Genomic DNA, 24,536 nt, shown 5'->3' on the forward strand with positions numbered 1-24,536 from the left:
TTAGCCTTGAAAGCCAGCTGGGAGACCTTGGGCCTGTTATTCTCTCTCAGCCCAACTCACAGGATTATTGTTGTGGGGAAAATAGGAAGAGGAAGGTGTCTGGGATATGTTCACCGCCTTCAGTTATTTGTAAAAATAATAATAGCAGAATAGAAATAACATAAAATGGGAGTTTTGTTTCTAGTTAATGTCATTTTATCCATAAAGAAGATTCCTATGTTTCAAGAGATGAGTAGAGACATAGTTGTTGTAAGATGTTTAATATTTTTCATATTAGTTGGGAAATAAGATCAAATATAGAGATGAGAGAATTGTAAACAAGTTAATGTAAGAATAAGAGAATCTGGGAATGGAGAAACTACAGCTCAACTAGACTGTCTACAGTATTTAATTTTAATTTATTTAATTTAATTTAATTTTTCTGTCACTTAACTCCAAAACAACTCTGGTTGCTTTACAATGTTAGTAAACAACAATAGTATATAAAAGAATGGGTGTCTGAGGGAACAATAAACCATTCTTTCACATTCTCCACAGTTTAAAGGGGTCCACCCAAACTAAGGGAAGGCCTGGGGGAAAAGTCAGGTTTTTAAATTAGAGGGTTTAATTAGTCCTCTGTGAACTGCTTTCATATGTGGTCTAAATGGTTAGGAAGTAGTTAGTGAGAAGGGGAGGGGAATGGAGAGAAAAACTGAGAAAAGGTGGGGAAAGGCAAAAAAAAAAATCATTTTTGGGGGAAGATTTCTCAGACAATGCCAATGAATTGACTTGGAATAAAGTTTCATTGTTAATGAGTTTACTCTGCAAAAATGGTAGGAACAGAGAAGTGTAAATAGTCAGGAGGTGAATAGCATAGGATAGTTTTTTCTAAATGCTAGGAAGTTAGGAGATCAAATGAAAAGAATTAGAATTGGTAAATATTTAAATTTGTCTGTACTTTTCTTATAAGTAACATATATATTGGGGGGGAAAGACAAATATTTTAGAATAAAAATTATGGGCAAAGATGTAATAAGCCAAAGCGATTGCATTTTACTTAAAGCTAATGTTGATTTCACAGTAGAAAAGATTCAAAAAGGTGTATTTTTAATTGAAGTTTGATACATTGGTTTTTGTATATGTATTTAGTCAGAATCAAATTGGATTTCTACAAAAAGTATTGTCATGAATATATTTATTTTAAGAATTTATTTTAGGGGGAAAATATTGATGCAGGCACACCTGGCGAAATGGAGCAAGTTTAGGATATTTAAGAATTAAGAATTTATGGCTTAAATATAATAGACCAATTATATTGGTCAATATAAGGATCAATTAATCTATACAAGCAACTGAACATATTAAAAATGGAAAATCTCTGGTCCTGAAGGGTTAAAAGGTGAATTTTATAAGTAGTTGAAGTTTTTCTTGGCATTGAGCAAACTGAAGCATCAGGGAAATTTTCTGTTCTCTTGCAATTCTAAATAATTCCTAAATCATTTGAAATTATAGGTTTTTTAAATAGACCTACTGTGTTTCTCCAAAAAGACGACCCACCTTGAAAAGAAGCCCTATCATGTTTTTGAGCACATGCAATCAAATTAAGCCCGACCCACAAAATTAGCCCCAATTAAGACCCTGCCCACCCTGCGGTGCAGGGGGTGAGGCGCGGCACACAGGTAAAAATAAGCTAGGGTGGGGATGGGGGGGTGGAGCTGCCCTACTCATCAGGCCTTGCATACCCTGACACCTGCCTCGCCTTCTGCAGCCGCTTGCTGCCACTCATATGCATCGCCCCGGCCTCTGTTTTGCCTTCAGATGCCTGCCGGAAGGCATCTGCAGCCGATAACAGAGCTCCAGATCTGGATATTTGTCCTTCTGAACCTTCCCTTTGAAGACTATACTACAGCAACTTTCACATATTGTAGGCATAGTAAAATAGCTCATAATAATGGGAATTGTAATCCAATGCATCTGTGCTTTAGAAAGCTGTAAAAATAGGGTTTTTTCATATTATATAAGTGAACCTTCCACAGGCAAGCAGATTTATACACATTCTTCTTACACTTCTGTATATGATGATAATGTAGAATTGCTGCCATCTCTATCTCTGTTAGTGTACTAACACAAGATTGGAGGCAGCCTAGTGGATTGTGCATTAAGGCAAAGGGACAACTGCTGACTTCTTCTGTCACTGGCTATCTATAAACACACTGTGATAAAATTATTGGAATGGTAGAAATAGAAGAATTTTTTGTTTCAATTGTTTCCCAAGCATTGTTGCAAATAGTCATTATCAATCCAATATAGTGCAGGCCAGTGATGGGATTCTACTAGTTCGGGTGAACCGTTAGCTCCAACTTTCAGCCATGAACAAACCGGTTCTCTCTTTCTTTCAAGTGGGCCCGCCCGCCCCTGCATTATACTTAACTATATTTCTGCTTCCGAAGCCCAGCTGATAGGGCTGCAGAGCGGATTGCCGCTCCTCAGCTGTTTTCCTTGCTCTCAGTTTAATTTTCTGCAAATTGCGCGCTCAGCAAACTGGTTGCTAAACCAGTAGTTTCCCACCCATGGTGCAGGCTCTAGAATGCCACTGAAGTAGGAACAGTAGCCCACTGTGAGAAAGATGGCTGCCAAGAAGAGAGTGAGGGAACCATTGTAAGAGACAAACCAAGTAACCTGTTGACATCTTGTTCTGTACCTAGCAACTGTTTCTGCCAAACAGTTATTTTTTGAATTTTCTATTATGATAATAGTTAAATCTATGCTGATGCTGATGTTTTTAAATGGGGAAACTGTCTATTTTGAGTGTATTATTTTGGTAGGCTTCTGACCTAGTAACAGGACAAGTTAGATTGATGGAAGAGGTGCTTATTATATGTTTTGATTCCCTATTTAATGACGTTGCAGGTCCTGATAGGATACCTCTCAGGGAAGAATTTGAACAGATCATGCTGAAAGCTATGCAGGAATTTACTTCAAGGGAACAGTCCTTACAAATGAATGCGCCGAGCATCTCCTTGTCGCCAGCTCAACTTCCATGGCTTGCTAAATTAATTGCTAGTGTTTCCCAAGACATGGTACATGTGGTGGTTACTCAGAATTCCTTGGCAGAAGGCATTTCTGAAACACTGCGGTCACTGACTGAAATGAAGCACCAACAGAGGGTGCCAGATTATGTGGTTGCTATCTGCACCTCGAAGATCAGAGGAAGTGAGTTCTGTGTGATAGTTTTAGGTAGGTATTTTTTTTTTTTTGCATAGTATCTTAACTACATTTTTACTGAAATGTAATAAAAATATTTGGTGTCTTAGTATGTTTTAAACATATAGTTTCTGTGTTATTGTTGGATCCCAGTCAGAGAGATAAGCAGACAGAAGGCTTACTGAAATCTACTTTTAAATAACCTGCTTATACTACCAACTCCAAACAAAAATCATAGACAACATTAAATACTCACAAAACAACATAACACTATTCTGTATCAGTGGTGAGTTCCTCCCGATTCCTCCCGGTTCTGCCGAGCCGGTAGCGGTGACGATATGATGTCACCGAACCAGTTTCGCCCCCCCGCCCCCCACCCCCGTGTTATTCTTACCTTTTATTTGCCCCCACCCCCAATCTATTGCTGTCTCCTGAGTCCCAGCTGATGGCTAGAGGGAAAAAAACTGTTTAAACACTTGCCACCGGGCTTCAAAGGGCTGCCCTACAGCTGATCAGTGTTAAAAGAAAACAAATGAGTAGACCGATGCCTGCAAAAATAAATGGGTAGACCAGTGCCTGCAAAAATAAATGGGTAGATCGGTACAGCTCTGCAAGCAGTTAAAACCTGGTAGACCAGTACCTCTGTTAAATCCTAAATATTTGTCACATGACCATCAAGCCACGCCCACAAAATAAGCCACACCCACAGAACCGGTAGTAAAAAAATGTAGAACCCACCCCTGTTCTGTATCCTGGCATGTGGGTTATACCATCAACTTTAACCATCAAAAACCTTCCACAGAAGTTAGCTTTGACTATCTTAGAACTGTAAAATGGGTACATTCAGATTTTCAGAAACATTCCAGAAATATGTTTTTTTCCATCGCCCACCATCCCACATTCATTGATAGTAGGAAGAATATTGGTACCCTTTGAGAATGGAGGAAGTAAATGATTTCTCCAGCCCTTCAATTCTTGTACCTTTCCAGGCCCCAACTGATTTCATATCCAGAATGGTCTTTGTGGTGGTTGAAGTGCCCTCTTTCCTGCAATAATATGTGCTAGATTTCTTTGGTAAGAAATAGAACCAAAGAACACAACACCTCCCCCCCAAGTAAGCAAGGTTTCATTTTAATTTTAAAATAATATACTAGATGTTAAACCTCTAGGCAAAATAATCTGATATGGAGAAAAGTAGATTTCACTCTGACTTGCACAATGTACTAATCTACTGAATGGGGAAGAACTTGCTTGCAGAATAGTCTGTGTTAAAATTTTCTGCTGTTACCTGTTGCTATTTTTAGTGCTTGTTTTTCAAACATTCAGACTTTCTCAAATGGCATTAAATGCAGCTAAAGAGCTGTGAGAGTTTTTGTACCATTTCTCTATGTTTGATTTTTTTTATTTAGACATTTTTATTCCACCTTTATTATTTTTAAAAAAATAACTCAAAATAGCTCAAGGTGGAAAAATAACCTAATGTTCCTCCCTCCCCTTATTTTCCTATAACAACAAAGTTGTGAGGTGAATTGGGCTGAGAAAGAATGACTGGATCCAAAGTCTCCCAGCTGGCTTTCATACCTAAGATAGGACTAGAGTTCACAGTCTCCTGATTTCTAGTCTGGTGCCTTAACCACTAGATCAAACTGGCTATTATTAATATAGATTAGAAACCAAATATGGTGACAGAAAGAGACAGATTTGTGTGTTTCAATCACTGTTTTGTAGGTTTAGAGTGTTAAGTGGTTAAACAATCTTACCGATGTTTACTCAAATATACTAGTGTGTGGTTAATTTCTTGGACATAGTCCAGGGAGATTCAAGTCCTGCTCAACCCTGCTCAACTGGATGACCTTGGACCAGTAATACTGTGTCATCCTACCTCAAGATGTATTTTGGGGAGGATAAAATTAGGGACAGGCTTCTAATTTATGCCTCCTTGAAATCTCCGATAATGTAGTAGTTAAATAAAACTTGTTTCTATGTGAATGTATCTAGGATTTTAAACATTAGCGCCACACCTGAATACTTATAAGAGTTGTAATTTAATTCAACCAGATATATAGCCCAGAGATGTGGGGAATTAATAATCTACAAACCAAATTTGTATTTTAATGACAGAGTAGAATGCAAAAAGCATTTGCTGGTAGAGTGAGTCTGAGGTAGTTGGGACTGAAGACAGAGTTTCCATCAATAAATCCTTTTTGTTAATGTTACGTTTTCTCTTTTAAAAGGTGAGCTACTGATAGGTTTCTGGAATAATAGTTTAAAAAAAGCATTGTTATATAATGAGAGATTACAAAATGTTTACAAGTTTATATAGCCAGAAGTTTTAGATTTTCAAGATGATTGGATAAATAAAAGATATACAACAGTCTTCATTAATTACATAAGGCTACTTGGCTTTTCTGGGGAGTGTTAAAAGAAACACAGGAAGGTAAAATTCATGTTAAGCAGTCTTGATTTTTTTTTCTCTTGTCCCACCCCACCCCCTTGCTTTTTCCATAGGTCAATACCAGTCTAGAGCTCTGGCAGAGAGCATGCTTACCACCAGTGAGTTTTTAAAGGAGATAAGTTACGAGCTCATTACAGGAAAAGTTAGTTTTCTAGCATCACATTTCAAAAACACATCTTTAGGTGAGTGAATCTTACAGTCTGCCATTACTTTGAATTAATCATATGGCCATTTTTACAAATGAAAAAATATTCACCTCAGAAATTAACAGATTTAATACTGATTATCACAGGCTGTCATTTTAAAATTGGTTCAAAAAGTCTTCAAATTTTATGAAGGAGTGCATATGTAAAAGTAAACAAAAAGAGATAATAGGAAGAAAATAATTTTACTTTCGCGTCAGTTCTTAAAAGCATTAATTTATTTCCTCTTAATGTTATCTTATGTTAAGAGCTCCCCCTCCTGTTTAATATAAATGAATTATTTGGTAAAAATGTTATTAATTTAATTATCTCTTCTACCAAGCTAGAAGCTTCTGTGTTTTGCCCAGGCAGGAGAAAAATTGGAGGGCAATAGGCTTTATGTTTTCTTTTCAAACAATGCTGATAATCAGTTATTATTTTCAATCCTTCGATTCTAAAGTCTAATGCATTCAGTCTACAATATCCTCTTTGAAATTGACTTTGGCAGGAGGCTCCTAAAGTCACCCAATTATTGCCATGGCAAAAGGACAGTAATAAAAACTAAACATTGCTTCAAAATTGACTGAGTGAAACTTCACATTCACAAATTGTGTTCTTGCTTTAAAGTTGTAGGTCTTTTAACTGAGACACCTGGCTTTAAAGTGCTGACACAATCTTCCTGAGCAAATCCACTCTTGATACTCTCTACATTCACAGATTCATACCTTGAAGTAATGAAACAGCCAAGAATAAATGAGGCTCTGGATCCTCATGTTTAAAGTAATACATGACTTCACACCATTTCTTACAAAATATTTAATGAGATAAATAAATATTTATATTATGAATGACTTCTTTACCAGGTGATGAATTGGACAAGTTATTAGAGATGATGCAACAGAGACGGGGAGATAACGTCGTCATTCCATTCAGTGGAGATGTTAATGAGTGTGTATCATCTCAAGAAGCAGCTGCCATGATTTCCACTCAAGTACTGGGTAAGGATTATCTCATAAGAAATAATTTCTGTCAAACATTAGTCTATACATAGGAACAGGATAATTTTGCATCACCGGCTTAAACATTGCAACCACAAAAAACTTAGGAGCCAGATGCTGCAATCATGAAACTACTGCTGGTGGTTTCCTCAAGTTTGGAAGCAGTTCGTATGCTGATGAATGTAAAAGAGGAAAGGAATATCTGTTTGCATGCATTTTGGATGTCAATATTGCCATGTTTTTCTCCAGTTCAAATGGATTTTTTTCTAAAATAATAGCATGATATTTATCCTATTGGCAAAATGTGCAGGTGACAGCTTTAAATTTACATTAAATAATTTCTTGATTTTAAGCACTCTTGTTAAAAAATACTAGTATTGTAGCTGCACAGATTAAGGCTATTGTTTTAACATTGAAATTATTTATGCTATTTATTTAATGAATTTTACAATATGTCATATTATATTATTATAGTATTTATTCATCCTGTTTTTCTCCTAACCATAAACCTTTTCGGGGAAGAGTGGAATTCTAGTCCAGTTCTTACAGTATATTCTTATAGCGAGGCCTAGGTAGGCCTAGTTCACTTCAAAGAGAAAACCAATTATCAGACTTCTCTAGCTCAGCATTCCCTAATCCTTGTTTTCTAGATGTGTGTAGAATATAACTTCTAGAAGTCTTTCCAGAAATTTTAGAATTCTGGGAGCTACAATAAGCTCACATCAGGAAGGTGCCAAATTAGGTAAGGCTGCTCTAAATCACAAGAGAGACAGACATGTTTTAGTGTCCAGGAGCTACAACTAATATTGTTTGTGATGGACAAAGCTATGTGAAGCAGCTGCATATGAGTGGAATCAAAAGTTTTAGGGATTAATTCTAAGAGGTTTATTTTAGGATGTATATTATAATGTTATGTATTTTTGGTTTTAAAATAGTGACTTATAGAATACAAGAGATGTTGTGTTTTGGGGCCACATATAGCAGTGGATTTCAGTGCCAACTTCTGGACCAGAAAATAAATGATGATTCTACTTTATCCTAGACTTGGATACTGAAACTTTCCAGATTTATCAACCACAACTCACCGTTGCCAGAAAGCTCTTGTCACAGGTGTGTGCCATAGCAGATAGTGGCAACCAAAGTCTGGATCTGGGCCACTTCAACAAAGTAGATTTTATTGTTGTCGTTCCTCGTTCAGAGGTCCTTGTTCAACAAACCATCCAGCGGATTCGACAATCAGGTAAATAACCAAGAAGCTTATTAAATCCAGCAGAAACTTATTTTTCAGAATTCTATTTTTTCCTGCTAAGGGGAGATAGAAGAGCTATATAGGAGACTGTTCAATGGAAGTCCTGTTAGGACTTTTTCTTATGATTTATAATTTCATAAGCCTCTCAACTGAAGTAATTTCAGTAAAGCTTGAATAAAACATCTCTTTCTGAATCATATGAAGAAAACTGAGCATCTTCTGAAGCAGTTAGATGAGCACTGCAAAAAGCACAGCTGTTTTTGTTGTTTAGAAAGAGTTGCTTTGCTTACATTGCATTGCGAAGCAATTTTCTAAAGCTTTACAAAGTGGTAATACAAAGTGTTAGTGCAAATACCTACAGGGCTATTTAACACAGAAGATTTCATAGATGAAAAAATAGTCTCTGAAGCTGTTGAATGGCCTCTTTGGGATAAGAGGCTGTAAGAAAAGTAAAACTTAATTTTCATCTATCATTTGTTCGCAAATATTTTTCTAGGTGATTAGAGTGAGTAAATATGTAACAATATGCCACAATTACAATATTTTTGGTCTTGTAACAATGGGTGCACATTTATGTATGATACTATATATACAGCATGGATTTTATAGGCATATATAGATTGATAATTGAAATCATACCTTTTACGTGCTGCTTTGACACTTAAAAAAATCTTTATTAATTTTGAATAAAATCCTCGTTTCTTCTTCTAGGTGTTCTTGTAGACTTAGGGCTTGAAGAAAGTGGAACAGCTTACCAAAGAGCAGAAAAATATGTTGTGCAGCTTGACAATGAGGTCCAAACCAAGTTTGATAGTTTCATGAGACGAGTGAAACAGAATCCATATACTCTTTTTGTGCTTGTACATGACAATGCCCACGTGGATTTAACAAGGTAATGCATTGAAGTAAAGCCATATAATTTGAAAACTAAGCTATAGACTTCATATTATAAACCAATAGTGAGGATGTGCTTTTCAGATTGCTTATAATAAGTTATGTCGCAATAAATGCCTTTGGTCATTGAACTATATCAAACCTGTTTTAAAGACGGCTTGGGTTTTTTTGTGGGGGGATTGAGAAGGAGGCAGTTACAACTGTAATTATTTCATTTGGTTTTGTTACCAGAATGAGGAGTTACATGTTTCTAAAATTGGTTCTCTGTTGTTCTAAATGTGTGGAAATATTTTTTATGAAATGAGGGTAACCTTCATTGGTATCAATATTTAAGCAGGAACACTGCTGCAGGTTTCATAGAAGTGAATTTTGTTGGTTATACTACAGGGGTGAGAAAAGATATGGATCATGCTCCTTTTTGAACTGAGTGAATCTTGCTGTTTCTGTTTTAATCTATTTTATTTTGGTATACCAGACATGTCGTGTTTTGACTCTCTTCCCAGTGCTATCTCAAGCTCACTGTCTCATGGAGAGCCTAGTCAAGGACTTGCTGATAGAGTGATAAACTGCAGAGAAGTCCTTGAAGCTTTCAATCTCCTTGTCCTCCAAGTGAGTTCTTTTCCATCTGCTCTTCAGACTCTCCAATCCCGAATCAACTCAGCGAATGAGGTGCACTGGATACAGTTTGGCAATATGGTAAGGATCTAAAGATTACAAATAAAATACTTAGGAAATGTTAAATGTATTCTGAATAGCATGGCTTCAAGTGCACTGATAATAAAGAGGGGAATTGCTTTCTTGGTTTATTTTGATAGTTTATTATCAAAATCTGGTTGCATTCAAGGAGGAAATGTTTTCATACGGTGGTCATCTATACAGTACTCCATTTAGTAATCAGACAGATTATCAATGCCTCGATTTGCCTTTGATATTCTAGAAATTATTTAGTCCCACCTTTATTTTCAGGAATTTAAATTTTGCCTTTCAGTGATGAATTGGATTTCTGGATTGAATTACACAAGAAAAGAAATAAAATACTGGCTAAAATTTTCAACTAATAGTATTTTAAAAGAATAACTTACTTCAAAATGTAGCAGTGTAGAAAAAGCTAGGAATATTTTTTAAGTCTTTGATCACAGAGGGATCCTCACTTCAAAATCCTTTCTTAACCATTTCCTTAATTTTGAAGAAATTAAGGGGATACCTGGGAAAAAAAACTGCAGGCATAAATCACATCATATGAGAAAAATGATGTAGACGAAGATAATCTAGCATTTACTAGCATTTACTGGTTTGATGATATATTGGTTCTCCTTTGGTTGGATTTTAATTCTGTTATGATTTCTGTTCTGAATTCTATTCTGAAGTTAATTCTAGAATAATATGTATGAAGGATTGGGGTTGTGTTAATTTTTATGTTGTTGTATATCTTACAATCTTTTATTTGGAATTGCAGTGGCTCTTCTGGGAAAGATAGTTTATCTAAACAACCAATTGTGTTTAATAGCTGCATTGTTCACAGTGGAGGAAAGTATTAATGTATACAGACATAATTTTGTTCACTGTTAAGGGGGAAAGGCACAAAAGGTTTATGTTTTAAATGTAGGTTAAGTGTAATCTGATTCTGAGAATCATTTTGTTTAAAATGTATCAAACAGGAGGAAATAACCGAAGATGAGAAATTGTACTTTGGCTTAAATGAATACAGCAAGTCTCTGCAGTGGGGAATCACAAGCCCTCTTCTGAGATGTGATGAAATTTTTGAAAAAATGGTGAATACACTCTTAGAGAGGTAAATGCTTTGGGAATAGTACTTAGGACTGTACGTTTCAGCACTCAGGCAGTCTCTTTTATTTAATAAATTCAATATGTAAATAGGGAAACAGTGAGAATGCTAATACTATCTAGATAAATTCTTGCGATATTGTTCATATTGAAATCTTTCTGGTATAAATCTAAGGAAGGCTGTTAGAGGTTGTCTTTAAATTACATTGTGAGTGATCCTACCTTTTAAGACATGATCGCCTTAAAAGAATAATGCTTTTCTCATATATTCCAAAAGGATATGATTTTTTAAAACTTCCCAGTCTAACTCACAGCCCTAGTATTTACTTGGGGGGGAGGGGTCTTTAGCCAAATATTAATCAGATCCAGTCCTTTTTAGCTTTCTAAATTCAGCAGTAAGATCTTAAAATGACTAATATGTACCTAATCTATCATTATTATATTTACTTATAAATTAATTTCTCATACATTTAACTTTTAAAAGGTTTTTAAAATGGCTAATAATAAAATTGCTCCAAATTGTGGTAATGTAATAAATTTAAGAAATAATTAGTAGGCTTGAAAATTGCTCCCCCACATAATCTTTCAATGGTTTAAACTTAGTTAATTACTGAGACAGTTTTGAGAGAACAATAAGCTGTTGAAGCAAAGCAATGTGTCTTGTAACACTTTAAACCAGGGGCGTCAAATTTATGGTGTCATGTTGCCGTCACGTGACGTATCATGATGTTTTCCCCTTCACAGAGTTGGGGTGGGCGTGACTTGCGTGTGACGCATCCGGCCCATGGGCCGCCAGTTTGACACCCCTACTTTAAAGACTGCCAAATTTATTATTGGTTAATGTTTCCTGGATCACTACTTTATCAGATACATACATTCATCTGATTAAAGGAGCAGTAGGTTTTTGTAATAATAAATTTATTTGTCTCTTAAGTTGCCAAAAGGACACTTAATAATTTGTGGTAAACTTGTCAATTATAATAAATCAAAGTGTTAGCTTAGATTTCACTATTGGTTTGCTTTCAAGCATCCACTCATTAAGAGGACTGTTGTTCATAAACAATCTAGTCTTTGGGTTCTTCCAGTATTCTTTGTATAAATCAGGAATAAGTTCAGTTATGAAAATACTAAGGCACCTTTTCCAATCCTATAGTACTAGATATGTTGGGATACAAATACCAGAATTTTCAGCCAGTATGACCATGTTTGTTGGAGGTTATATTAATAAATATATATATATATTAATATTACTTTAGTGGGAATTTCTTATATTTGCTTAGATTATGTCTACTAGAGATCATCTGTATGACTATAACCTTTCAAACTAAAAGATACATTTAAACACAATGCTTATATGCCCACAACTGAGCACAGGGGACTCCAACTATCCAGAACAGAAGTATCATCTTTCATGCCAGATATGTTTATATCAAAATGACCTCTGTTCTTTCAAGGTATCCCAGGCTGCACAGTATGGTGATTCGCTGCTATCTCCTCATTCAGCAGTATTTGGAAGCTTTGATGGCTCTCACTACTATGTCCTCACTAAGAGACCACAGCACACCAGAAATTCTCAGCATAATGGATGATATCATCACTGCTCCTGGCAAGGATAAGAATGGCCGCGGGCACATGTTAGTGATCCGGATTCCTTCTGTGCAACTGGCAATGCTGGCAAAAGAGAGGCTGCAAGAAGCACGAGATAAACTAGGTCTGCAGTATCGTTTTGAGATCATTTTGGGGAACCCAGCTTCAGAGGTTATGATTGCCAAGCACTTTGTGAAAAGATTAAAGGTTAGCTTCAAAGGCCTGTTTGTGTGTGACTAATAGCCCAATCTGCTAAACTTCCATGGAAGCATATAGCAACCCATTGTTTGATTTCTTTGTTAAACTTCTTATGGAGAAACCATAGAGATATTGGACAAAAGCAGGATATAGTAGGGGGATATAATACTGGCATTCTCTCTTCTTTAATGAAATTGTATATATTTTATAAAACAAAGGAATCTACCTTGCAGAATTGTGGTCACAAATTATGAATATTAACTGAGAGACATGAAACTATTCTGATCACCTTGTATTTGTTCAAGTGCTAATGATAGACTCTGATAATAGATCATCACACATTGAATGTTTTTGTGTAGAGTTTAGTTATGTACTCCCTCCCCCCCTAATTTTATGTAGGTTTGTTTTTACAACAGATGAAATTCTTACCAAACAGGGCAAGGAGATTTAAAGACAGATCACGCATAATGCTAATTCATAAGCTTGCCTAGTGTGAATGTAGCCATTTATACCTGCCAACTCCAGAGCTACCACAGAGAGCAAAGAAGAAAGCACAGAGATTCTCTGTCAAAAATAATTTTGTCTGCCATGGAGTTTCTGAAGGTTCTCAGTCATGTCTTGTGACCTTCAAAACAACCAGTATGCCTGAATCCTAATAAAGGAGGCAAAGACATGAAAAATGCAATTAAAAAAAAAAAAAAGAACTGTGAGATTTGGAAAATGTTGTAACTTTATTTATATATGGAAGAAAGGATCTTCCATATATGAAACTGCCATAGTTTACTTTTCATTGTTTTTGCTCTGGGAGCTTAGTTGTAGAAGATTTCTAATGCAAAACTTTCAATTTGTATACATTTCCTGCTGTTTACAGACTTTTTAAAACTGATGTTCTATTTTTTGATTGCTATCCTCCACTAGAATTTTTTTTTCATACAAAAAGGGTTTCTGAAACAACCTTAATGAGATTGAAAGCTTTTTTGTTATTCTTTCTCATAGGCATGGAGAGGAAATGAAGAAGATGATTGGTTTCCTCATACTTATCAAGATTTAGAAGGTCTACCTTGCATTGTTGTTTTAACTGGCAAGGATCCATTAGGGGAAACATTTCCCAGGTATGCTGAGTTAGTCCACAGTGCAAATAAAAAAGCTTCCTAAAATATCTAGATTATTTCCAATTTCTTTCTTTAGGTGACAATCTGGTTATCTTCAACATCACAAATGTAATTTTTCTGTCTTATAATTGAAGGGAAAAAAAACACATGTAACTGTAGGCAGGTGTGAAAATAGACAGCATTGACTGGAAAAAATATTTGATTGAGTTTCAAATCCCTAAGATCATAGTGCACAGTTTGTTATAAAATCTAAGTATAACATATGAAAGAACCCAGCATATGTATTCAGTAATACAGATAGAATTTTCATACAATTGATATGAGCTATAATCTGGATAATAGAAATAGCTTTTCTTGGTTTCAGGATGTGTCACAGAGGGTGTTTTATAAGTGCAATGCTCCAGTTGTAAAAAGGCTTCTATTTGGCCCAGTTTATACCAATATGGTTGCTGCCTAGGTGCATGGATTCAAGTCCCAGAATTTTTAGTAATGATCCTGATGCCTGGAAGATTCTGGGAAGAAAAGTCCATACATGTACAGTAAATAGCATCATAAAAGTTTGTGAATATCTTTGAACTTTCAATATTTTTGCATAAATATGACCTACAACCTGATCTGTTCTCCACACAAATCCTAAAACTAGATGAAGAGAACCTAATTAAACATATTAATCAAAAACTTTAAATTTCTTAATTGATTTGAGGAAAATGATCCAATCTAGCCTTGTAATTTAAAACCCTAATTTAAACAACAAAAAAAGCGGGATGAGTAATTAGACAAAATGTGGTTTGACAGAATGCTGAAAAATCATGGTGAGTGCCTCTATATCCTAAATATCACAACCAAACAAGTCTGACAAGTTCATATTTTATAAAGCATTACAATTCATTTGCATTTTATTTTATTTGTATAAAAAGTCTGTCCTACCTTCTTTTCAATATTTTTTTAATTTTATTAGCAAAGTTAAAACACAAACTCAAAAACAACAACAACCCATTCTGCCTTGTGCAGATGGTTCACTTATCACTTTAAATGACAAGAATTATAACCCCATCGTCCAGCAAGCCTTTCTATATTGCTTTTTCCCCAGGTCTTTGAAATACTGTGATCTTCGACTGATTGATTCAAGCTATTTAACTCGCACAGCCTTAGAACAAGAAGTAGGCCTAGCATGCTGCTATGTTTCCAAGGAGGCAATTCGAGGGCCTATTGTAGCTCTTGACCTTAGTGAAAAGGAGCAAGAGAAGACCAGCATTGGTGAGAATGATACCGATGAGCTGTTGATTGACTTGGAGAGGCCACAAAGTAACAGCAGTGCTGTGACTGGAACTTCAGGTTGGTTCTTAATTTTATCATTCACAGTGCTATAGCTTGTAGTGAATGCCTTTTGTCTGGGAGGCACTGCTAATCCAGGATATAACAGAGGAAGTTTTGCAGGGTATAAGAAAATGGGGGGGAAACAATAATTTTTAGGAGAGAATAGGATAAGTGGAAAATGGAAAGGAATGGATATAGGTGAAGTTTGCATACGATCCAGATTGATCGTATTATTTCAGAATGGAGGGGATGGAGATGAAAGAGGTGAAATGGGTATGCAAAGGCAGTTCAAGAGGAGCCATTAGTTAAAGTGGAAGTGTTATAGCCATCCTCAGAGTTGTCACAGTTTCCTCCCTCATTTATTAATCTCACTTATTAATGAGACACTCATCCAATCAATAGCCTGCCCTTAGGAGAGTGAGACATTGTAAGGTGGCTATGGGAGTCGCCCATGTCATCATGCAAGAGGCAGCCACTGTAGTCCCTTTACTTATGCATTGCTATTAGGACCTTGGATACTCCTCAGGTGAGAAATTGAAATTGTGGCTTTCACAACTGGAGTGGCTTGTCAACTCAAATGCCTGATTCTAAATGTCCTTTCAACAGGCTGCGTTGAATGGTCAGAGGTGGCCTTTAATATGTATTAGGCAAATGAGGGCCATAACTGGAAAGGACTATATCATACCTGTGGGTAGTCCAGTTTATTTCCCAGGTTTGAAGCAGGAATTTTTGAAGTTTCATTTTCTTCTTTTGTGTTTTAGTCTTTTAAAAATGGTATTTAAAAAGCTCTGCTTTAGGGCTTTCAGAATATTTTTTTTGTATTTTTCACTTAAAATAGTAGTAAACCCTTGCCAGTTAATGATAACTTAGGTTGATGGAGTCTCTACCTCAGGAAAGGGTTCAAGAACTGCTTATAGATCTCAAACCTCAAGTTTTCTACTCTGTCTTACAACAAAGTGTTGGGGTAGAGTGGCTACTGCCTGTTCCAGTCCACCACCTAGAATGGCCATTTTATCTTGTCTAGACATAGGACCACACCTGGCATTCAGATGACTTCCAGGAAATTGGCAAGTGGCTATAATGGGACCTAAATATAGCAATCCTCTTGTCTGAGATAGTTTGAAGGTAACTGCATAATATTAGTAGTGGATATCTTTTTCTTTATGCAGGATTTCAAATAGCCTTGAATGCCAGTGGAAGGCTGAAACATTCTTCCAATTAGCATTATGAAAAAAATGATATTATTTCTTTTCTAAGCCAATATTAGATATTTTTTTTCTGATGTGGACTAATTTTGACCTTTATTGACTATAGCTCAATGAGCAGGGATGGCACAGTCATTGCTGCCAGCTGAATAGCAGAGAGAATCCTGGCTAATTGTGCTTTTTTTCCTGTCTAGAAAGTGAACATAATAGCCAGGGTATGTAGAACTAATATTAGAGTTGTTTTTATTCAAATATCTGTTGATTTCTGAAGTCAGTGAAAGTCTCTTTCAAACATGCTGTAGTTAGAATAAAATATTTGTGGAAAAAGGGGAAAACACTTTGTACTTCTACCAAGAATTATAATCTCAAATAATAAATATTGATGTAACCACGACCCAAAAATATTTATCAAACCCCCACTCAGATCTTCTCTTTCTTTCCTGGACAGGATTCCTGTTCTTATTCTACTGATTAAGATTTGTGCTGGGCAGGGGTGGGTTCTAAAAATTTTTTACTACCGGTTCTGTGGGCATGGCTTATTTTGTGGACATGGCTTGGTGGGGGGTAATGTGACTGGGTGGGCGTGGCCAACTTTTTTTTTTAACTTTTAAAAGCATTTTTTCTACAACCTTAAGAGGTTGCAGAAAAAAATGCTTTTAGGAGCCTCTGACGATCAGGCAACTCAGCTGGGATCGCCAGAGGCTTTTAAAGGCTTTTTTTTTCCTACAACCCCTTCAGCCTAAGAGGTTGTAGGGAAAAAAAATGCCTTTAAAAGCCTCTGGTGATCCCAGCTGAGCTGCGCAATCATCAGAGGCTTTTTTTTTACTTTTAAAAGCATTTTTTCGGCCAAAGAAAAAATGCTTTTAAAAGTTAAAAAAAAAAAAAAGCCTCTGATGAGGTGGGTGGGGTAAGCAAGCAGCGACTGGGCCGGGGACCGGTTCAGGGGCGTGGCCAGCCAATGTTATTACCGGTTCTCCAAACTACTACAAATTTTTACTACTGGTTCTTGCGAACTGGTGCGAACCAGGAGCAACCCACCACTGGTGCTGGGTCTACTAAATCTTGATTGCAAAAATCCAGATAACCATTAGAGGGCATCAAAGAGATGCAAAAAACTTGCTATCTTTACTGCCATATAAAGGTGATCTGGATCTTTGCATCCCAGACTTGGCAGCCCTAAATCTGTGGAAATTATACTCTCATTAAATGTTCCTTTTTAGATCATTGTATTTGAAATTTGGAGAAATTAGACTTGTTGGAGTTGGTTTTCTTCTGTTAATCTTTTCAAATAACCATTACTAAGAACTGGATGTTATGAAGAGTTCCACAATACAATAAATCATGGCTTGTGTATCCATAATTTATTAAATCCAAATTGGCAGATTATATACAACAACTAAGCCTGTGATGGTGAACTTATGGCACACGTGCTAGAGGTACACACAGAGCCCTCTCTGTGGACACATGCGCTGTCACTAGCTGCTGCTCTGGTTTCCAGGACACGTATGCGCATTGGCCAGCTGGTCTTTGTGCGTGCTGGAGCTCCAGAAAGCCTTTGAGTTTCTGGCGCTCCAGTGCACGCGCACGTTCTGGTTTGGGCACTCTTTTTGGTGCCAAAAAGGTTTGCCATCACTGCACTAAGCCATATAAGAAAACTACATTATGGGTTGGTGCTCACGCTGTTTTTAACTCCTTAATAGCAATAGCACTTAGATTTATATACTGCTTCACAGTGCTTTTACAGCCCTCTCTAAGCAGTTTACAAGGTCAGCCTATTGCCCCCAACAATCTGGGTCCTCATTTTACCCACCTTGGAAGGATGGAAGGCTGAGTCAACCTTGAGCCTGGTGAGATTTGTTCTGCCAAATTACAGGCAGCCTTACCATGGCTCTTAATGACAATGTTTAGTTAATACTGAATGAGGTTATACCAACTAGTGGCATAGGGCAATTTATGATAGGTAGGCATATTATAATTCCAGTGCCTTATTGTGATCTTATAACATCTTTTTAAAGGTTGAATATATACTGATTTAAATAAAAAAGAACTTTCCTGGGTCTAGACTTAGTAACCCAGTGTTCTAGTGATTTTCCGGTTGACAGAATAAGCACTGCTTATAAGAATAAGCGCTGCTATAAGATTTTCTCTTTTCAGGTCTTGCTCACGTACTATTGACAAAAGACAAAATGTTTTTATCTGTGCCTTCTTCATAGTGGAAATTATATTTAATTTTTGGCTTTCTAGTTGCTATTAATATCACAGGGCTGGGTGATGAAACAAAAGATACTATTTTCATGTAAATGAATCCTTGTCATTCTAAACGTTGTACGCTAATAGTTTGACAACATGACACATTTCTAGTTTACATGACTGAAATTTTGTGATACTTAAATCTTGCATGAATCTGCGTTGTGATATTTCACACATTCTGGCCCTTTGTAATGTATCTTTTAGAAAAATATTCAAAATATTAGTTTCTTTGTGAAGATATTTTGTGGAATGATGGTTGCATATTAAACATTTGCTGATTCCTGCTGCATTTTTGCTGATGACAGATATCCTACACCTTTTATAAATTGTAGGAATGTGATGATGTGTTCTGTTTACTTCTGCATGTCCTTAAATGTGTATTATAGAATTCATTCTCTGTTCACATCTATTTACCTATCCTCTCCTGATCTTTTGTGCTGTTCCAAAGCTCAGGTGTAAGCGGGATATTTTTGGTATAGAAGTTGCAGGACAATGTATTATGCATTATATGTTACTGAATATCCTTCAGCTCTTCCTTTTCCTTCCTTTCAATCTACCTTCCAGGTTCTATAGCAGAAAATGGAGTGAGCTCCTCTAGTGCCACAGACAAGTCTCAAAAACAGTCAAAGTCTATGAACTTCCAGAACGTTGCTACTAGCTCTGTTGATGAAGGCTTTGCTGCTGGGGAGACTTTGAAACAAGAATGTGACTCTCTAGCCAACCAGATAGCCAGCAGCACCACGTCTAAATTGTCATCAGCTTCCCCTTCGGTCAGCCAGACCTTCCGATGGCCTAACCAGCCAGCGAAAAATTGCAAGACACTGCACATATGCTTACCCCGAATTGTGATCTTGTCAAAAGCTGCCTATTGCCTCCTTGGTTCACAGAAAAGTGGGCAGACACCTTTTTCTTCTGCTTTGTTACCTCATGCCGATGTGTCTTGGGTGAGCTCGCTAAGGCCTTTGCTTCATAAGGATATGACCAGTGAAGAGCAGTCTCTTTATTACCGACAGTGGACTACTGCACGGCAACACCATGCAGACTACAGCAACCATGGTGAAACCACTAGCAGCAGAAGTTTTCATCCACGACGGCTACTTCTTACAGGGCCACCTCAGGTAAATGGACATTATGGGGCAGAACAGACTTCTCCAGCCTGGCTTCTTCCAGATGAGTTGGGAAGATGTGCCTGAGATTCCCCATCTTTAAGTTATGTTGGCTAGGAATTCTGGAAGTAGAAATTCCTAAAACATCTAAGCAGATTAAGGAAGGTGCTGTTACAAAATAAGAAAGAATAAAATGTTTAGTAATTCACATTTATTAATGATAAAATACACTTTGGGAAATACAATTTATAAGCAACTATGGCTATTTGGAGCATGTAAATTCCCTGGAATCTTTTATTTCAGGCTGTAGTATTAAATGCTTCTATTATAGTGTGAATCACTACATCCTTGGAGTGAAATTTATGATTGTTTTGATGTCAGTTGGGCCCAAACCAATGACCTTCCACAGACCATTTGCACACTATACTGGGTCTTTTTCTCTCTCAACCTGTTTGTAATCAAGCCATGAAATCTATGCTTCAGAGCAGATGTGGTTGCATCTTCACTGGATTCAGAGCAGAGCTGGTACCAGGTTACTTAACTCTGTGTGTTTCTTAACTGAATTTTGCATGCTTCTGCATGTTTGTAAGATTGAGCAACAAATTAGTGCATGCTGCTTTATGACTATGTCCTTCCTTTATGGACATTAATAAAAAATAATTAGGAAGGGATAAAGTTTAATGCTATCTAAACCAGAGTTCTAGTTAAATGTTCCTGAAAAATCTAGAATTATAAATTAGAACAATTCCAAATTACTTGGAGGTAATAACCAGGAAACAAGTATTCTAGAGCCTGGTTTTAGATGCTATAACAGTGACAATGAATCTTTTTGGCACCGAGTGCCAAAAAGAGAGCAGTATGTGTGCACTCATCAGGGCCACAACCAGGAAGAGGAGCTGCCCAGGGGGCATGCACACGCTGGATAAGGTCTTCCGGTTACTGCCGCACGTGCGCATGGGCTGATCAGTTGGCTGGCACGCATGCTCACGCCAGAAAATGGAAGACCAGCTCTTCCAATTTCCGGCACTGCTGCACGCACAAAGGCCAGCTGATCATCGTGTGTGCATGCACGCCAGAAACCCAGAAGAGGAATGGGCGATGCCGTGCGTGCCAGGCGACATGCCATAGGTTCGCCATCGCGATGCTATAATATCTCCTACCTGTTTGTTTGAGTTACTTGTGGAAAGAGGCACTAATAAACAGCAAGTCTCAGTTTATCAATATGTGCAAATATGGCCAATTAATTTCACAGTATTTCTTCCTATTGAGTATGAGCTACTGCAGAAGTGCAGCTTTAAATAGATTTCTGATACCTAGCGTAAGTAGAAACGGTAGTAATTATTACCATATGAGAAAAGAAAGCTCAAGCGTGATTAGTTGGGTGCCATTGAGTTGGACTGGACTGTTGGTCATTGCAAGGAAAAATGTTCACCTTCTTGGTAAATCTCTGGGATCGTTTTGATCCCATGTTTCCACCTTAGCTATTGTTTTGCCCTTCTTCTACTTCTCAGTCTTGCCTTCATAATTGAGGGATTTTTTTCCTGATTCATAATCATATCAAATGCCCCAAATCCCACAAAGTCTGCCATGTCAATCAAATACTATAGGACATATTTTTAGCTTTTACAGCTGAGTAATAATTTTTAAAAGAACCTTTTGGTCCTTGCATATTCATGCCTGTTGATTACATACATCTATTTTCTGCAGGCAAGGGGAAATCAGTAGTCAGGGATACAAAATATTATTTTCTTTATATCAGAACATGGTGGAGATTGGGGTCTATGTAATATTTGTAATAAATTTTGTCCACAAAAATATAAGTGGAGCTTCTTGCAAACAAATATAAATCAGGAAACAGTTGATCATCCGAACATTATCCACTGAAATAATTTCAGCCCTCACTTAAGACTTTAAGAAGTCACTTTCATTTTATAAATCAAGGTTTAAAGGTATCCCCCATTCAGTCGTGACTGACTTAAGGGGCCAGTGCTGATCTCTGATTCTTAGCCAAGAAAGCTTGCATTGTCTGAGAGACACTTCCATCATCATGTGGGTAGCGTGAAAATACAGAATGCAATAACCTTCCCACTGAAGCAGTGCTTAATTATCTACTCACATTTGCATGCTATTGAACTTAGTTAACAGGAGATGGGGCATGTAATGGGAGTTCACCCCATCATGCAGCACTCATGTCTCATATCTGGGCTATCAGCTTTTCAGCTGAGAAACCCAATGTCTTAACCGTGAGCCATCATGGCACCCACTATAAAGAGAGTATCGCAGAGTATTAGTTAGACAGTATTAATTTCCAAGGTTGATGACACCTCTGAGATGATTAGTAATACCTTTCCAGCAATTCAAAATGAATGGATTATTTTGTTAAGGTCCCTGATCATTCAGTGATTTTCTTTTCACAGTGATCAAGTCTATTAAACAAATGATAATAAATTCTACTCATGTCAGTACACAGATAGCATTTGCAAGTTCTAACATTTTTGGTGCCTTATCTGAAAGCCTGGAGTTCATAGATGTATAGGAAAAATTACAATGTGTAGTAATTCACAATTACTATAACAACTTAGTTCATGTTAGACTCGTACTATTGTCATGTTCCTCCCACAGGTTTTAGTGAAAAGAGGGTTTTTTTAAAATAAGTGATGAACTTTATTTATTTATTTTATTTTATTTATTATATTTGTTCAACTTGTATGCCGCCTTTCTCCAAAGACTCAAGGCGGCTTACAATGCATTTAAAACCCATATATAAAACATTAAAAGTTAAACCATTAAAAACAATTAAAACTCATTCACACCATTCATGGCCGGATCTCTCCAGATCGCAACAGCGAGATCAACGGCCCCAGGCCTGCCGGAAGAGCCAGGTTTTCACCGCTTTTCAGAAGGCCAATAGGGTGGGGATGGTCCGGACCTCAGGAGGTAACTGGTTCCAGAGAGCTGGGTCAGCCACAGAGAAGGCCCTCCCCCGCAGGTCCGCCAGCCGGCATTGTTTAGCTGACGGGACCCTGAGGAGACCAACTCTGTGGGATCTTACCGGTCGCTGGGAGCTATGCGGTAGAAGGCGGTCTCGAAGATACCCTGGCCCTGAGCCATGTAGGGCTTTAAAGGTAACACCTTTAATTGTGACCGGAGACCAATAGGGAGCCAGTGCAGCTTGCGGAGAATTGGTGTAATGTGGGTGTACCTAGGTGCACCCACGACAGCTCTTGCGGCTGTGTTCTGGACCAACTGTAGTCTCCGAACACTTTTCAAGGGTAGCCCCATGTAGAGCGTGTTGCAATAATCTAACCATGAGGTGACAAGGGCATGAGTGACTGTGAGGAGAGCCTCCTGATCCAAGTAGGGTCGCACTTGGTGCACCAGGCGAACCTGTGCAAAGTTCCCCCTAGCCACAGCTAACAGATGTTGCTCTAATCTTAGCTGTGAGTCTAGGAGGACACCCAAATTGTGAGCCTGTTCTGAGGGGGACAATTTCTCCCCCCCCCCAGAACCAAGGATGGACAATCAGCATGGTCTTTAGGAGGCAATACCCACAGCCACTCGGTCTTTTCTGGGTTAAGTCTGAGCCTGTTGACTCCCATCCAGACCCTCACGGCCTCCAGGCACCGGCACATCACATCCACCGCCTCACTGAATTGATGCGGGGTAGAGATATACAGCTGGGTATCATCAGCGTATTGCTGATACCTCATCCCGTATCATTGGATGATCTCACCCAGCGGCTTCATGTAGATGTTAAATAGGAGGGGAAAGAGGACCGAGCCCTGAGACACCCCGCAAACTTTACATGAAGCATATGATTTGAAAAGCTCTCTGTTCTTTTAAAAATGGATAAAAACCTGAATTAAATAAAAATAATTTCCAGCAACTGATAGTATATTTGTATGAATGAATTAGTCCTGTATTGATTAAAATATTTGATATTGGATAGTGAGGAAAAATAGAATGGATAAATGAAATAATGTTATTGAGCATTTTAATTCCACTAAGAGAAGAAGAGCTGATTGATTACGTATGAAGTTGATTTCAATAATATTAATATTAGATAATAATATTTGAATCAAATAATTCATGTGAAGGTTTTGTAATCTGAATCTTTATTTTGTTAAATAAGTCCAAATGTAGGCATGTAATTTTCTTACCGGCAAGAAATCACTGAATCTTCAGTAAATTACAGCAATGAAATTTTGGGCAAGCAAGCATGTTAATTAAAGAAGATTTCTGTGAAGAATGATTTGATTTTATAAGCTGCTCATGAATTATTGACATCTCAGAGCTTTATCTAAAAGAACTTTGAGGCATAGCAATTGCTTTTGAAAAATTCATTGTGCAACAAGATAGGTAAATTTTTATTTAAAAAATTAATATTCTGAAACCCCACTTAATAAATACTTGGTGCTCTAAAGTGTATTGCCATGCATACATTTTGTTTGTCACAGCTTGAACGAACAATTATTCTTTTTTGAAATGATTGAAGCAGGAGATCCCAGAACAAAATGAATACACTTTTCTGATAGGATTATTTTCAGAAGCTGTTTTTTATCATTATTATTTAGGTTGGGAAAACTGGCTCTTATTTGCAGTTCCTACGAATTCTCTTTCGAATGCTGATCAGATTGCTGGAGGTAGACGTGTATGATGAGGAAGATATTAATATCAGTGAGTACTAAGAGCTTCTGTTCTAATTTCTGAAGACAGTTCTCTTTAATATGTGTGAAGCTTACAGAGTACTCTAAAAAGAGAAAACCAACTCTTGTAATACAAATTTGGCCTTATGTTAGCACAAAAAAGTAGAGGAAGTAATGACAAATCAAAAGTAGGCATATCAAATTATTCTTGACAAACATTCTCCCTGATACTTTCGCTGATGATAAAATATTATTCTTAGAAACATTTATCTAATTTCTCTAAAATACTTTGTAGTTTTTATATACTTACCGGTAACATTGTAATTGTAATATTTACTGAAAATATTGTAATCTGTATGAGGAATTTAG

The 24,536-nt window shown here is 37.1% G+C and overlaps 1 protein-coding gene across 18 annotated transcripts in view; it reads left to right on the forward strand.

The window, feature by feature from the left end:
- The window catches only part of GREB1L (GREB1 like retinoic acid receptor coactivator), a 152,773-nt gene that overhangs the window by 115,861 nt on the left and 12,376 nt on the right, over positions 1 to 24,536 (forward strand). For 13 of the 18 annotated variants that reach the window (XM_034429570.3, XM_034429572.3, XM_034429576.3 and 10 more), the window contains 12 exons: positions 2,890 to 3,216; positions 5,692 to 5,820; positions 6,684 to 6,818; positions 7,861 to 8,058; positions 8,779 to 8,959; positions 9,465 to 9,657; positions 10,620 to 10,753; positions 12,201 to 12,540; positions 13,528 to 13,643; positions 14,734 to 14,978; positions 18,980 to 19,533; positions 24,096 to 24,198. In XM_034429570.3, coding sequence (XP_034285461.1) covers positions 2,890 to 3,216; positions 5,692 to 5,820; positions 6,684 to 6,818; positions 7,861 to 8,058; positions 8,779 to 8,959; positions 9,465 to 9,657; positions 10,620 to 10,753; positions 12,201 to 12,540; positions 13,528 to 13,643; positions 14,734 to 14,978; positions 18,980 to 19,533; positions 24,096 to 24,198 — 2,655 coding nt within the window. The remainder of the gene's footprint in view (positions 1 to 2,889; positions 3,217 to 5,691; positions 5,821 to 6,683; positions 6,819 to 7,860; positions 8,059 to 8,778; positions 8,960 to 9,464; positions 9,658 to 10,619; positions 10,754 to 12,200; positions 12,541 to 13,527; positions 13,644 to 14,733; positions 14,979 to 18,979; positions 19,534 to 24,095; positions 24,199 to 24,536) is intronic. The other 5 variants (XM_060682005.2, XM_034429574.3, XM_060682004.2 and 2 more) reach the window with 1 other exon arrangement.

Source organism: Pantherophis guttatus, chromosome 3, assembly GCF_059756535.1.
Source record: "Pantherophis guttatus breed Tessera chromosome 3, ASM5975653v1, whole genome shotgun sequence".
In the NCBI taxonomy this organism is placed as follows: domain Eukaryota; kingdom Metazoa; phylum Chordata; class Lepidosauria; order Squamata; family Colubridae; genus Pantherophis; species Pantherophis guttatus.